Source organism: Sorex fumeus, unplaced genomic scaffold (genome assembly GCF_029834395.1).
Source record: "Sorex fumeus unplaced genomic scaffold, SorFum_2.1 ptg000063l, whole genome shotgun sequence".
NCBI classification, from domain to species: domain Eukaryota; kingdom Metazoa; phylum Chordata; class Mammalia; order Eulipotyphla; family Soricidae; genus Sorex; species Sorex fumeus.
In genome coordinates, this window is record NW_026606120.1 from 4,028,333 (window position 1) to 4,044,566 (window position 16,234).

General features: G+C 55.8%; 1 protein-coding gene across 1 annotated transcript in view; it reads left to right on the forward strand.

Annotated features, from left to right (window-relative positions):
- TNXB (tenascin XB) overlaps nucleotides 1-16,234 on the forward strand; it is a 54,187-nt gene that overhangs the window by 2,823 nt on the left and 35,130 nt on the right. The window contains exons 3-9 of the mRNA XM_056128006.1: nucleotides 1,333-1,448; nucleotides 7,192-7,348; nucleotides 7,521-7,784; nucleotides 10,617-10,985; nucleotides 11,915-12,208; nucleotides 14,590-14,919; nucleotides 15,193-15,486. Coding sequence (XP_055983981.1) covers nucleotides 1,333-1,448; nucleotides 7,192-7,348; nucleotides 7,521-7,784; nucleotides 10,617-10,985; nucleotides 11,915-12,208; nucleotides 14,590-14,919; nucleotides 15,193-15,486 — 1,824 coding nt within the window. The remainder of the gene's footprint in view (nucleotides 1-1,332; nucleotides 1,449-7,191; nucleotides 7,349-7,520; nucleotides 7,785-10,616; nucleotides 10,986-11,914; nucleotides 12,209-14,589; nucleotides 14,920-15,192; nucleotides 15,487-16,234) is intronic.

The window sequence follows — 16,234 nt, forward strand, 5'->3', positions numbered from 1 at the left end:
GGGTCATACCTGGTGATGCTCAGGGCTTACTCCTGGCTCTGCACTCAGGAATTACTCCTGGTGATGCTCCGGGGATCATATGGGACTCCAGGGATCCAATCCTGGGATACAAGCAAGTGTATTGCAAACACCCTACCCACTGTACTTTTTTTCTTTTCTTTCCTTTTATTTATTTTTTTAAAAATTGGAGGGACCAGTAAGATAGTATAAGGTTTTAGTATAAGGGTGCCTTGCACCCCACTGACCCTGTTCAAACCCCGTGCCTCCAAATATTATGCCCTGAGTCCCATGAGAAGTGATCCCTGAACACAGAACCAGGAGTAAGTCCTCGGCACTGCTGGGTGTAGTCCCCAAACAGAACAAACTCTTTTAGTGGGGCCAGGAATGGAAGTCAGGGATATGTAAACCCAGTGCTCTACTGAGCCACATCCAAGGCCCAAGAGTTGTGAAAATTCTATAGATTTCTATTTTATTTGTTTGTTTCTTTTTTTTTCTTTTTGGGTCACACGCAGTGATGCTCAGGGGTTAGTTACTCCTGGCTCTACACTCAGGAATTACTTCTGGTGGTGCTCTGGGGACCACATGGGATGCTGGGAATCGAACCCGGGTTGGCTGCATGCAAGGCAAACACCCTATCTGCTGTGCAATAGCTCCAACCCTTCTATTTTGTTTCTTAAAAAATTGAGGAACAGTGGTTCGTTAGTACAGTGGTGTGACCCAACCCCCCCCCCCATTAAGAAATTTAATTCTTAAATCAGAAATTTGGTGTTGGAGAGATAGTGCGGCAGTTAGCGCACTTGACTTGCACATGGCCATCTGGGGTTCAATCCCTGACATCCCAAGTGGAAGCCCTGAGCCTCATCAGGTGTGGTTGAACAAACAAAAAGAAGAGAGGGGCTTAGTTGTTTATTTATTGAGGTATCATAGTTTAAAATACTATTGAACTCATTTTTCAGTTGCAGAGCTGCTGCACCAATCCCTCCACTAGTGTTTTAATATCCTTCTACCATTATCCCTTGGCTCTTTCCCCACCCCCTCTCCCTAACTATAGATCTCTTTTTTGGGGGGGATGGCATGCGCAGTGATGCTTAGAGGTTACTCCTGGCTCTGCAGTCAGGAATCACTCCTGGTGGTGCTCGGGGGGACCTTATGAGGTGCCAGGGATCCAGTCCAGGCCAACATTACTCATTTTTACTAACTCTGGCTCCATTTCTATGGATCTCTTAATGCATTCTTGGAGAGGAGCGCAGGGGGATGCAGTGGTGGTAGGGGGTAGGGAATGAAAGGCTGCATTGAACTAACAAATTTCCCATACCCCATTCTCTTGGGCAGAGATACCAGCCATTGACAGTATGCGAGTGCAGCTGGTAGAGGAGACCACGGTTCGGACAGAGTGGACCCGGGGACCTGGCACCGTGGATGCCTATGAGATTCAGTTCATCCCCATGGTGAGAGTCATCCCCAGTGTGTGTGTGTGTGTGTGTGTGTGTGTGTGTGTGTGTGTGTAGGACTATGGGTGGGAGTGTGCTCACCTCACAAAGGAAGTTCCAGATAATGTGTTCAAGTCCAGAAGGTCAAGTCCTGAAGCTGCTTTCAAAGCCTCTCATACTGCCCCCCACGGGCACAGAAGGCCTGGCAGCATCTCGGCAGGATGACCCATTGCTGCTGGAATGCTTTGGTGACTGCAGCGCAGTTCTTTCCGAGGTTGCCCCTTGCATGGGTCATCACTGTTAGTTCTTTTTGTTGTTGCTGAGCCTCCAGCAGCGGTGAGAATGTGTTTTGTTTGCTTTGTTTTCCCTGAATCTGGCACCACACACTTCAGTCATCAAAACACCCTTTATTCTTTGGCTTTTTTTTTTCCTGCTTGTAGGACACACCCAGTGGTGCTCAGCTGAGTTCTGGGAGCACTCCCAGGGGTGCTCAGGGGATTGAACCCAGGGCTCCTGCATGCGAAGCACATGGTCCAGTTCCCTGAGCCAGTTTCCTCACCCCTCACCTTTCATTATTCCCAGGGCTTCTTCATTATTTCTCCTTAAGACTTCATCATTGAATCCTCCTTGTTTGGGCTCCCTATTAGGTCTGCTGTCTGCATGAAGCTTCCAAAGGAGAGGTGGATAGAATGCAGCCATTCCCTGAGCATACACTGGCACTTTTCCCGGAGTTGACAGGCATTAATCGTGGCCATACTATTAGGTGGTTTGACCCTATTTATGTTTTTAAGTATCTTTTTGCACCAAAAGTCATGAGCTCACTATAGGCACTTTAGATAAGATAGACAAAGAGGAAAAGAAGGGAATAAGGGAGAAAGGGAAGGAAAGAAAAAAGATGCCATGTTACCATGTACACTTTCTAACCTAAATATAGGCCTTTGTGTTTGGCTCTGTTCAGTGTTATCTTTGTTGGTTTGGGCCAAGCTGTCTAGGCTGTTGCAATAATTTTGAGTCTATGAACTGCTTCTCTCGCTTCTTTGTCATCAGTGCAAAGCATTCTTTTTTTCCTTCCAACTTGCTTTTAAAATATTTGGGGGCACCCTCAGGACAGAGCCTGTGGCCTCTCTTTTGAGACCTTTCTTGATTCAGAGTGAGCTTTTATGACGTTTTTGGTCTCCCAACTGCATATCATCAAACCTTTATGCTATAATGACAGTTCACAAATGTCATCGATGTGGGCCATGTCACCCTTGTCTCTGCCCAGCTAGGTAGGACTCTGGAAAAATAAATGATTTCCTGAGGCCTAAGAAGGTCAGAGAGGTGCTGAATGTCATCTCTACCTCCTTCCAGTTCACTTTTTTTTTCTTTTGGGTCACTCTCGGTGATGCTCAGGAGTTACTCCTGGCTCTGTGCTCAGGAATTACTCCTGGTGGTGCTTGGGGGACCATATGGAATGCAGGGACTCGAACCTTGGTCGGAGCATGGAAGGCAAACATTTGCCCCACCCTCTGTGCTATCGCTCTAGCTCTGCAATTCACATTTAAAATATTTTTTTGGCACCATCAGGATGCCTAAAGTAACCTTAAGGATATCTCACTTGGCTTGGTCATTTTAAGACTTATTATACCCCAAACGCCAGACCCCTCCCATGTCTGTCTGTTTCTGTCTGGTAGAAGCAGAGGCAGAAATCCCCACTTTGCTGCACAATCAAGATCACCAGGACCTTTTCTTCTGTTTTGAAGAGGGCTGTTTTTTTTTTTTTTGCTATAAAAATAATTTAATCACAAGACAAGAATTTGGCAACCAGAGAAAAGAAAAACAAATAATTCTTGGCTGCTTCACACTGAAGCCAGCACTGTTAATATTTCAAAGTGTTTCTCCCACTCTCCCCTTCTCTGTGTATATTATTTACATAATTGTAATCTTGAGACATGGGATTTTAAAAAGAAACTTTTCTAAGAACTTCAGGGCTCCCGCCTCTGAAGAAACTTCAGGGAAAGAAAGAACAAAAATAAACACGAGGTGGGAAGAGCTTACAGGGCACCATTTTCTCCTTTTTTGGGGTAAATACAAGCTCATCCTTGGGTACCCCCAAGAGCTGCAGCTTCCTCAGAATCCTCAGCTCCATCCGACTGCGGGGATGCCCCGAGCTGGCCTGCGCTGGTCCAGCTGTGGCCTCCCTGACCATCTGCTCTGGGTCTGGGCCGCTCTCACAATCTGGATTCTCCCTGAGCTGGGCATGGAAACTTCTCTAAGACTGATCCCCAGACACTCCTCCTGGACTCTGATTCTGGCCCTCAGACTACACATTCCCATGCTCTGTGGCTGGCCCCTGGACTGGGGCTCTGGCCTCTATCCCCCACTCACTGCTGGCGCCGTGTCAGTTCAGTAGCTGCTGTCCTCCTGAGACGGCCATCTTCCTAGAAGCTTATCTTTCCCACCTGTCTTCTCCCCTTTTCCAGAATTGCTCTCTTTCACCCAGTCCAAACTCTTCCATTCCTGGCCAAAGGACATACCAGTTCTTGGAAGGAATGTCCAGACAGGGGCGTTGCTCCTCTGCCTGCAGATGTGGGTTTCAGTTTCCCGGAAGCCTTAGAGCCACCTGGGAGTTCCTTGGGCTCCACCCCAGAGCCACTGAATCAGAACCTCTGGGGGTGAGGCCCAATAGTAGGTCTCCCCCAGTGAGTATGATGCACCCCAAGTCTGATGACCACTAACTTAAGGAATGTAGCTATTTTGCAAAATGTTGGCTCCTCTCTAAATATGAGAGAAAATGTGAGGAAACTGAGGTAGATGCATGCCTGAACACTTAGCTAGTCCTTGTCTGGGAGCCCAGGGCTACATTGTTTTCAGTGAGATCCAAGACCTCACAGTCTCAGGGACATTTGCTTTTGGGTTTGGACTGAGGGGACTGAGGATGAGGTGAACTTCAGGGAGCGACCAAGGTGGAACCATCACCCAAGAGGTTGACATCAGGAAAAGACAAGGATTTATCACCACCACCCACAGCAGAAAACTGTAAATAAGGGGCAGAATAAGTGCCTGTGTCTGGCTAAAGAACCTGCCTCAGGCCAGTCAGATCATGCTGAGGGGTCTGGGTTCAACCTGCAATATGACTTTCAGGGAATGTTCCCAGATGGATATCAGTAGGAGCCTAGGAGGGAAATGAAGGGCCGGAGTGATAGTACAGAGGGTTGGATGCTGCCATGCAGTCAGCCGAACCAGGTTCTATCTCCAATACCACATATGGTCTCTCAAGTCCCTCCCTGAGTGATCCCTTAGCACAGAACTAGGAGTAAGCCCTGAGCACCACCGGATGTGATCCAAAACCAAAAATAAATAAATAAGAACAAAAACATAGAAGATAATGAAAGTGATCTTAGGGGCTGGAGTGATAGCACAGTGGGTAGGACATTTGCCTTGCACATGGCTGATCAGGGTTCGATTCCCAGCATCCCATATGGTCCCCTGAGCACAGCCAGGAGTAATTCCTGAGTGCAAAGCCAGGAGTAACCCCTGTGCATTGCCGGGTGTGACACACAAAAACAAACAAAAAAGTGATCTTAATAGAGAAAGAATTCTGCAGATCTAGGGAGAGGCTTGTCACACTGAAAGGGCCAGGCACCACCAGGGAGCATCCACAAGGCGAAGTATGAGTACGACAGGTAGGCAGAACAAGAGGACAGGGAGAGAGGAGAGGGAGAGAGTGTTCTGGGAGGATGAGGCTTCCCATAAAGCTTTATTTGAAGCCAACCCCGATTTCCCAGGCTGGGGTATCCTAGGACAGGGTGAGTAAGAGGGAGATGAGTCCAGTGTGCCTAGGAAACCTTTTGAGCCAAGACAATTCTGGCAAAGCTTTAATTCTTCCTCAACCCAGAAATCTCTACGTGGCCTCTCATCTGGTTTTATACTTTGGTATTTACTATGTTGGTTTCCGCACAATTCTCCTAGCTTGGGAGAGTACCTCTTGAAATTTCCAGTCCCGCTTGGCTGACTGAAGGTGTCATCATCAAAGCCAAAAGCGCTCAGCAGAACAGAGTGTCCTTGTTAGTGCTCCACGCTAGACAGCCGGGGAAGTGGGGGCTGCGAGACTGCTCATAGAGTTCTCAGGGTCCCCCTGTGTGCCCCCATGGCTGATGCTGCGGGGTGCCTGTCTAGAGCAGGGGCTGGCAGAGTTCCTGGGGGTCACCCCAGGATAGTGCTTTTAGTATACTCTCACATTATACTCTCAGAGTATTTAGTATACTCTCAGAGGAGGCTGTTTTCTGGCAGCGTGTACTTGCCATAGGGATTCAGGCAGGGATCTCAGCAGCTTTAGCCTGGCCAGCCATTAGCTACTAGCTCAAGAGCTCCCAGATGGCAGAGACCGAGGCTTTTGTATTTGTGCCGGCACTGCTGAGCATGACTGTCTGCCACTGTCACTATCCTCCCATTGTTCATCGATTTGCTTGAGCAGGCCCAGTAACATCTCCACTGTGACACTTATTACTGTGTTTGGCAATCGAATATACCACAGGTAGCTTGCTGACCTCTGCTGTGCAGGCAAGATACTCATGGTAGCTTGCCGGGCTCTCTGAGAGGGGCGGAGAAATTGAACCTGGGTTGGCCAAGTCGGCCACATGCAAGGCAAATGCCTACCTGCTATACTATCGGCTCCAGTCCCGCCAGACACAAAATCAGGGAGGATGTTGGTGGAACTTTGAACACATGTGTGCCTTGTTTCCAAGGGGCTTACAAACCCTGCTGAGGGGACAGGAAAGTGCCTAGACAGAAGGCGGTATCATGGGTCACATCCAGCCAGAATGTCTGTAGGGAAGCTCAGGGTTCAGTAGATGCTTTGTGAAGGAAGTGAGCTCCCAGGGGCAGCCAGTGCGGCTTCACCCACTATAATAGAAAAGGGCTCCAGAGAAGCTTCTCATAGGGTGAGGGGCATGCTAGGAGGCCAGGGGGAGGCCTTGTCCTTGTGTCTGGTACAATTCAGTCAGTCAGATGATGAGCAGGAGAAAAGGGTAGTAGCCATGAGAGGGCTCTGTGAGGATCCCAGAGCCAGGGCGTCAATCCATGTCAGTTTCTTAGTATTGATGACACAGGGCACTCAGCCTTTTTTCTTTCTTTTTTTTTCTTTCTTTTTTATTGTTTGTATTTTTGGGCCACACCCGATCATGCTCAGGGCTTACTCTTGGCTCTGCACTCAGGAATTACTCTTGGCAGGGCACAGGACCATATGGGGTGCTGGGGATCGAACTTGGGTTGGCCATGAGCAAGGCAAGTGCCTTACCTGCTGTACTATCACTCCAGGTTACAGCACTAATCCTTTTTTACTTCAGTTTCCGCAACTGTTCAGTGGAAATAACTTGACCTCAGAAGCGTTTTTTTGTTTGTTTGGTTGGTTGTTTGGTTTTAGTTTGGTTTTGGGGCCATACCTGGTGCTGCTTAGGGCTCACTCCTCACTCTGTGCTCTGTGCTCAGTCTGTGCTCAGTCACACTCACCCCTGGCAGGGTTTTAGGGATCACATGGGGTGCCAGGGATTGAACTCAGGTTGGCAAGGCAAGCACCCTATCCACCGTGCTGTGTTCAGGGCCCCAGAAAGTTTTTATTAAGATTAAATGAGACCACATGTGTGAATTGCCTGGAACGTAATACTTGCCTGCAGCAAGGGTGCTTGGGGTGTTTCCTGGACCCCCTTACCCTGGCTTGGGATTGGAGCAGCAGCATGAGAATACCTACCCTGATTCTCGGGGGGGTCTCTCTCTCCTGCAGACGGAAGGTGTGAGTCCACCCTTCACGGCACGGGTGCCCAGCTCTGCCTCTGCCTATGACCAGAGAGGACTGGCCCCAGGTCAGGAGTACCAGGTCATCATTCGTGCCCTTCGAGGGACCAATTGGGGCCCGCCTGTCTCTAAGACCATCACCACCAGTAAGAGCAGGGCCTTGTGTGTATGTGTGTGTCGGGGAGGGGGTGGATGGAGATCTGGATTGGAGGGGGGCAGCTGGGAATGCACCCCAGAGGGCAGAAGGCAGGTCTCTGGGAGGGGCAGGGATGACCAGAGCGACACTGTCATGGTCTCTCCTCTCTCCTACCTGGCTAGTGATCGATGGTCCCCAAGACCTTCGTGTGGTTGCTGTCACCCCAACCACGCTGGACCTCAGCTGGCTGCGCCCCCAGGCTGAGGTGGACAGGTTTGTGGTATCCTACGTCAGTGCTGGGAACCAGAGGGTGCGCCTGGAAGTACCTCCTGAGGCTGATGGGACGCAGCTGACAGGCCTGATGCCCGGTGTGGAGTATGTGGTGACTGTCACCGCGGAACGGGGCCCAGCCGTAAGCTACCCGTCTTCCGTCAGGGCCAACACAGGTATGAAGGCTGCAGAGGGTCCAAGGCTCCTCCTCTGGGTGTTGGAGCCATGTCTGGGTGCCCTGGGCAGGGTGTACTGGGTCAAAGCACCTGCGGGAGCTGGGTCCCTCTGTCCCAGGGGTTGGGGGGGGCGCTTCTGGTTGAAGGGGGTGAGGGAGTAAATAGAATATGCCTGCCCCTTCCCGCACCCCCAGTTAGGATGGTTCTGATCCAAGGGGAGACCTTGGGGCCCCTGCCAGGTGAGAGCATCCTGGATCTGGGGAATGAAGCCCACCAGCAACCACACACCAGGATGCAGGGATCAGGCTTTGGGGGTGGGGTTGGGGGTCGGGGCTCACAGCAGCGCTCATCTTCAAAGTCTCTTCACAGATGCCGGATTCTCAGATGCTGCTTTCTCCCTGTGCTGAGGGAGGCCCCCGCCCCCACTGGGGGTCGCTCACAGTCTCTCCTCCCCCACCCCTTTCTCTCCGCCAGACACAGCACCCCTGAGCTGGCTCCTGGCTTCCCGGGGCTCCAGCTGCTGGCGTGGGCCCCGGGGACACTGACCCCTTTTCTTTCCCTTCTCTTTCCAGGTGGGGCTGGGCGCGGGGAGAGGCTGCTGGCTGCCGGGCGCGCGGGCGGGACGCGGGGCCCGAGGGCGGGCGGCTGCCCCTGACCGGCTCTCTCTGCCCCCTTTCGTCCCCGGCAGCACCAGAGCTCTACGGTTACGGGGAGGCGCGGCCCCCCGCCCGGGGCCCTGCGCCCAGGCCGAGGCCCTCGCGGCCGCCGGCGGAGGGGGAAGCGCCGCGGCCCCGGCTCGACGTGCTGCTGCGGGAGCTGGGGCGCTTCCGCGGCACCGTGCGGGACCTGGAGCGGCACCTGCGGGCGCAGCGCTACCCGCTGCCGGCCAACCAGACCTACGTGTCCCTGGCGCGCCACATCCACGAGTACCTGCAGCGCCGGCTGCCGGCCGCCCCGCCCGCCGGCTCCCCGGCGCCCCCGGCCCGGCGCCCCCAGCCCACCGGCAGCCCCGGCTCCAACCTGGGCATCTTCGGCCTCTCGCCCGAAGGCATCGACAGGGTGACCGCGAACCATCACCCCAAGCCCGAGGTGTTGGGCAGTTTGGCCGACGGCGCCCTCCTCGTGTCCCTCGACGGGCTCCGGGGCCACTACGATCAGGTGGTGCTGCGCTGGCGGCCGCAGCCGCCCGCCGAGGGCCCCGGAGGGGAGCTGACCGTGCCGGGCACCACGCGCACCGTCAGCCTGCCCGACCTCAGGCCCGGCACCACCTACCACGTGGAGGTCCACGGGGTGCGGGCAGGGCAGACCTCCAAGTCCTACGCCTTCATCACCACCACAGGTAGTGTGGCCTGGGGCCGCGGGACCGCCCAGCCTGCCCAGCCTCCGCCCGGGCTCCTTCACTGCCTCACCGCTCCAGCTGCCACCCCGGCTGCCACCCCAGCCGCCACCTGCAGGCAGGCGCCAGGGAGCCCGCGATCGGCAGGCATCCAGGCCCCACCCTGGACGCTGCCTCCACCCCCACCCAGGCTTCTGGTGGATGCCCAAGAGCCAGGTGGCCTGGTCTGGGGGTTCGCTGGTCTCCCCTGGGGTCCCAGTGCTCCTGCCTGAGGCTCTCTGCAGACACGCGCGGTGTGGGTGTGGTGGGTGTGAAACCAGCGGCTGCTCGCTGACTCACTGTGGTGATGGTGGCCCAACACTGTGGTCAGCGGTTACTGTTTTCCACAATTTGGCCTTGACCTCAAAGGGACACATGGGATCTGCCTTGAAGCCATCAGCAGCGTGGGTGGGTGAGCGTGAAACAACTGCTGCTCCTTTTTTCATTAAGGGGACGGAACCCGGCTCCTCACGCATGTGAGGCAGGTGACCTGCCACTGAGTGCCCTCCCACCCACCCACCCACAGACCACTGCCGCTTGGTGGCTCTCCAGCCCGGGCTGCTTCACACTCGTCTCTCCCACAGGAACTGTGTCCAGCCTCGGGAAGGGGCACTGGCTGCCAGGGGAGGGCAGTGGATCTCCTCTTCACCCTTAGGGCCAGATGCCACCTAAGCTGGACCTGTCCCCTCCCTCCCTCCCACCCCACTCTCCTCTCACAGCCTCCTCCCCTGAGACCATGTTTCCTTCCTTCCAGGCTTACACTGCAGCACTAATGGAAACCCGGAACCCCACTCAGTAGGGAGGGGGACACTTATGGGGAGGACATGGAAGTCTGGGGCTCAAGGGAGGGAGACAGTGCGGGCAGGGTGGTGCAGGAGGAGATGATGGAGGTGATGTGGGCAGAGGTGTTGCAGGAGGAGGTGATGGAGGTGGTGTGGGCAGAGGCGGTGCAGGTGGAGGTGATAGAGGTGGTGTTGACAGGTTGGTGCAGAAGGAGGTGATGGACATGGTACAGGAGGAGACGATGGAGGTGGTGTGGGAAGGGTGGTGCAGGAAGAGGTGATGAAGGTGGTATGGGCAGGGTGGTGCAGGAAGAAGTGGTGGAGGTAGTGCAGGAGGAGGTAATGGAGGTGGTACAGGCAGAGGCAGTGCAGGAGGAGGTGATGGAGGTGGTACTGAAGGACGTGTGTGAGAGGCTTCATTTCTTTCATTCCCTGCAGGCTGCTCTGTGAGAATTCTCTCTCTCTATCTGTGTGTGTGTGTGTGTGTGTGTGTGTGTGTGTGTGTGTGTAGGGGGATGTTTGGAAGACATGGTTGACTTTGGGGAGGATGGGATGGCCCAGCTAGTGGAGTCTGGAACCCAGGGAGGGAGGACCTCTAGGTTTTGAGACTGGAGGCCAGACCTGGATGCTGGTTTCCTTTCCAGTGCTCATATGCTACTCACCTGTTTTCCCCAGGTTCCTCCCCGCTGGATGTTTTGGAGACCACTGATGAACCTCCTCCCTCGGGCCCCCCAACAACTCAAGGGGCCCGGGCCGCCGACTTGCAGCACCGCCCCCAGGAACTGGGAGAGTTGAAGGTGTTGGGCAAGGACAAGACTGGCCACCTCCAAGTGGAGTGGACGGCTCAGCCTGACACCTTCACCCACTTCCAGCTGAACCTGAGGGTGCCGGGAAGGCCGGACGTGTATGAAGAGCTGCTCCCGGGGGATGTCCGCCGGGCACTGGTACCCTCCCCTCGTCCTGGAGATGTCTATGAGCTGACACTACGTGGGGTTGCCCCCAACGGGGAACCCTCAGCCCCCCTCACCTACTACGGCAATATGGGTACATCCTGGATTTTGCTCAGTTTCCCAGGGTTGCTGGGGAGGGATGAGTAGACTGGGAAGTGGGGGAGACTGAGGGGCAGTTCTGGGGAGTCGGACAAAAGGAGTAAAGGAGCTGAGGGTAGCGAGGAAAGACGGGAGGGGGTCTTTAAGTGGAGGGTTTGGGAGAGGAAGACACCAGGACAAGATAGGAAGAGAAAAGTGAGAGGTGGGACAGGGCTTCAAGGACCTCGACAGGGCAGCCTGTAGCCTCTGGCTCTGCCCTGCAGTTTCTCTGCCCCATGCCCTGTCCTTACTTCCTGTCACTCTTCCCGTATCCAGTGGGAAGACCCTGCCCTGTGAACCAGCCTTTGGCACTGCTACCGCTTCACTGGCCAGGCTGGCATGTCCCTTCACTGTCCCCCACCCTCTGAGTCTGGCTTGCCACGGAGAGTTTCTGCGGAGAGCAGAGGGCCCTGGATGCAGGGGTAGCCCAGACTCGGGATTTTAGAGGCCGGCAGGACCATCGAAAGACAGGACCTGCGGTGTCTGGTGCCTGCAAATGGGGCCAGGGTCACTGCCCTCCCTGCAACTCCAGGGCAAGCTGGGCACTGGGGGAGGGTGGCCAGGGGAGAGGCGCCCATGGCCACTGGCTCGTTTTCAGCTAACGCAGCCCCAGGAGGCTCAGACTCTTGGGGGAACCCCAAGGATCTTGGGGTGGAGAAGGACAGGGATATTTATGAGATGTGAGGGTGCGGTTGAAGGGAAGGCCAGAACTTGCACTCCAGACTGGCCAGGGAGGGGGGATGCCCCTTCCGGGGAAGGCTATCGGGGGAGGAGAAAATGAGACTCCCAGGGAGGAAGCTGTCCAGAATGACGGGAGCCTGGGTGAGAGGAGGGGAGGGAGACAGAGATGAGGCCTTGAGTCTTTGCTTCTGCCCCACACTCCAGACCCGAGTGAGGAGCAACCTGGGAGGCCTCAGGCCCCACCACGCCTCGGTGAGCTGACGGTGACTGATGTGACATCCGACTCCCTGCTCCTGCACTGGACAGTCCCCGAAGGCGAGTTTGACTCCTTCCTGATCCAGTACAAAGACAGGAGTGGGCCCCAGTTGGTGCCTGTGAAAGGATCTCAGCGCGAGGCTCCCATCACGAACCTAGACCTGGGCCGCAAGTACAAGTTCACCTTGTATGGACTTGTGGGCAAGAAGAAGCAGGACTCGCTGGTAGCTGAAGTCAAGATTGGTGAGTGAGAGCCATAGTGCCCCCTGGACCCTGTCCTCTGGAGACTTCCAGGATGTGGAAATTCCAGGGAGGCTTCCTGGAGGCAGCGGTGCCTGAAATGAATTCTTAGAGATAAAGAATGGTACAGAGAAGTTGAGGCAGGCAGCACAGAGCGAGCCATGGGGAATGAGGCAGGAGAAGAGGTGCTGACAGAGTGCACAGACTCTGTTTTCTCTACCTGGAGACCACCCAAGGAGCCAAGGGACTGGTCCCCTGTGACTGAGAAACGTGGACCTCATTTGAAGGCCGCTGGGGTCCGCTGAAGGGTTTTAAGTGGAGGAATGATAGCATTAAAGAGTTCCCTTAAATAACGCTGAGGCTGGCCCAGGAGCTAGCTCGACTGTTAGCCCATGTGCTTTGCATGCAGGGGTCCTTGTTTTGAGTGCTGGCACTGCATCTGATCCCCAAGCACCACCAGGAACAACCCCTGAGCATGAGGCAGGAGGTGCTCCTGAGCACTGCCATTTGTGGCCCCCAAACTAAAAATGATGATGATGATAAAAATAATAATAACACTGAGGCTGATTCAAGGACAGCTGGAGAAGCATTAAGATCTGAAAGGGGCTGGAGTGACAGTGCAGCAGGTAGGGCACTTACCTTGCATGCGGCTGATCCAGGTTTAATCCCTGGCCCCACATCTGGTCCCTGAGCCCTTGCCAGGATTACTCCTGAGCACTGCAGGGTGTGGCCCAAAAACAAAATAAAATGAAATGGCCCGATGGAGGTCTGATGGGGTGGTGGCAGTGAGGTCATTGAAGGAAGTGAAGAAAGCAAAGAAACCCAGGAACCTCCACATTTCTGGGTCAGAGTCCCATCTGCCAAGACCAGGAGTGACACAGGGTCAGACATTTCGATGAATATTTGGGGGTTGGGGTGTGGACATACTCAGAGTTCATGTGGCTCCATGTAGCAAAGCCAGGGCTCTCATATGAAAGTGCTCACACACCCCAGCCTTGGAGCAACCTCCCTGGCCCTGGGATGAATATCTTTGGAGCATTATTTTAATTTTTTTTTTGTGGGGGAGCACACCCAATGATGATTAGGGCTTACTCCTGATTTGCTTCTGGCAGGGCTTAGAGCCCCTATGGGATACAGGGATCAAACCCAGGCCGGCCACATGCAAGGCAAGCACCTGCCCTGTGTTGTCGCTCTGGCCTCCTTTTGAGTACTCGGGTTTTTATTTTCTTTTTGGGTCACACCCGGCGATGCTCAGGGGTTACTCCTGGCTCTGCACTCAGGAATCACTCCTGGCGGTGCTCAGGGGACCATATGGGATGCTGGGAATCGAACCCAGGTTGGTTGTGTGGAAGGCAAACGCCCCACCCACTGTGCTATTGCTCCAGCCCCTTTAGTACTTGTTAAGTGTCATTGTCAAAGGGTTTGGAGTATATGATGGCACATCCTCCCCCTCAGTAGTAGCCCTGGGGTCACTTTTCTGACACAAAGAATCAAGGCTGCAGAGGATCCTTCCGGCAGAGAGCAAGGGGACCCAGCCACTCCACTGCAGCCCGTGGCACTGGAGCTCTGAGAGGAGCCTGAGGAGGGGGCATGGATGTCGCCATTGCCACCAGCAGGAGTCAACATGGGGTGGGGGGCAGGGAGGAGACAGGGCCAGAGAACCCCCACTCGCCACTTGGGTAGAGGAGCCCACCGCAGCGGGAGGGGCCAGTTTAGGGAGATCGGCAGAGCCAGGATGAGCAGCGCCCAAGGGCGTGGTCAGACAGGCACACTCCGGATGCGCGTGATTCAGGGTTACAGAGTGTCCCCAGGACACCACTGGCCTGTCCACTGGAGGGTGCGGCAGGGCTGGATGACTGAAGGAGGTGAAGCTCGGCCCACAGCCAGTAGAATGGAGAGCCAAGGGTAGCAGGAGGTGACAGTGAGCGACCGCTCATCCCTGCGAGGGCTCTGGCATTGGTGCAGGGCGGCCGGGGGGCCCTGAGCTCTAGGAGGGTCTCCCCCACGTGAACACTCCCCGGGAAATCTGACTTCCTCTCGCGGAGGACAGAGCTGCTGGCAGTCAGAGCCGGAAGCAGAGGAGGTTGACCAGAAGGACCCTATGGGTATGGAGATGTGCAAAGTCTGGTGGTTCCTCATGCAGAAGCCCCCCACTCGGTCCGTGGAGGTGGTCCAGCCACACCACTTAGTAGAGAGCATTCCTTCCTCTCGGTGGGCAGACCTGGGGTTGGGGGACACAGCTCGGCGGGCAGAGACCTGGCTAGTCAGCGCCTCAGCAGTGAACAGCGTGCACGTCCCCACACAGCATCCGAGAGGGGGGCAGGAGTGCCCATCTATGACCATTGTCGCCCCTCCCCCCAACCCCTATCTGCCTCTCTTTCTAGTGCCTCAGACTGACTCCAGCCCAGTGACGCCCCCACGCCTGGGTCAGCTGTGGGTGACAGACCCGAGGCCAGACTCCCTCCGCCTATCCTGGACGGTTCCCGAGGGCCAGTTCGACTCCTTCTTAGTCCAGTACAAGGACAGGGCCGGGCGGCCTCAAGTGGTACCCGTGGAAGGGCCCGAACGCTCAGTCATCATCTCCCCACTGGACCCGGACCACAAGTACAGATTCAGTCTCTTCGGGATGGCCAACAAGAAACGGCACGGCCCCCTCGTAGCTGATGGCACCACGGGTGAGTCGCTGCTTTCTCATTGTCCACGGGACCCTTCTGGCTTGCCAGGAACCAGCGGGACCTCCCAGTGTGAGGGCTGATGCCAAATCCTGGCCCCACTCCCGGGCAGAGGGGCCGCCAGCCTCCCCCACACTTCTGGGCCCCTTCCAGCCCATCAGCTGCACCCTGAGGCCCAGGCGGTGTGTCATGTCCTGGCTGTGCCGTGAGTGCGGTGCTCATGCCCCCATCCCACATGTGACAACCCGTCTAAGCCCCTGGCCCCGTCTCAAGCAGATGCCAGCCCTGGCTAGATCCTCTTCTTTACAGCTCCAGAGACAGAGCCGCAACGCCCAGGGTCCTTGGAGCAGCCCGTGCTGGGGCAGCTGACCGTGGCAGAGACCACCCCAGATTCTGTGCGCCTGTACTGGACGGTGGCCAGGGGCCCCTTCGACGCCTTCCTGATCCAGTATAAGGATGCACAGGGGCGGCTCCGGGAAGTACCCATCCGGGGTGATGAGAATGAGGTCACCATCCCTGACCTGGAGCCCGGCCGGAAGTATAAGATGGACCTGTATGGGCTTCGTGGTGGACAACGAGTGGGGCCCGTGTCCGTGGTGGCCACCATAGGTGAGCCGGGAGGCAGCCCCATTTCTGTGGGCGGGGCTACGTGGGGCTCTTCCCCTGCCTGCTTGCTGGGCTATGCCAGGCCTTCCTCCCACTGCTTCCAGGACTCTCCCGCCCTGCGCCTAACTCCGTTCTCGGCCCTGCATCTCTATCAGCAAGAATAGGCCTCCTCTCCCCTGTTTTGCGTACCTGGAACTCTCCGTCCCCCTGTGCTGTCCTCACAGATGCCCTCAGCCCCTGGGAGGTTCTGCCGGCCCCTTCCTCTCCCCTGGTGCTGAGTGGCCATGACTGCATCCTCACCTCCCAACATCGCTGCTCTGTTTGGGGGCAGCTCCAAGGACTAGAACATTCCGAGCGTCCATCAGTATGAGGCAACCTGCCAGCCCCCCACCCCTCACTTCCTGACTCCAGACCCCGGGGGCCAAGCTGAGAGTTAATGTTAAGTCTGTCCCCATCCCACTGTCCCCCGAGTCTCCCTGCCCCCCACACCCCACTCACATACCGGGTCCAGCACCGGTTCTGTGGCTCAGGCGGCATCACGGTGGGCACTTGGGCTCTGAAAGCCACAGCTAGAATTGCTGCCTACAAAACCCCGTGAGCTACCTCAGTTTTGCCACTGTCACAGAGCTGCTAGGAGGCAGGACACACAGCACTCAGGACAGCGGGCACACGGGAGTCCCCCCTCAAATGCCCCTTCCCTATCCCGGCCTTCACCCTCCTTCCTGTGCCTGGGGAGTGGGTCACGGAAGTG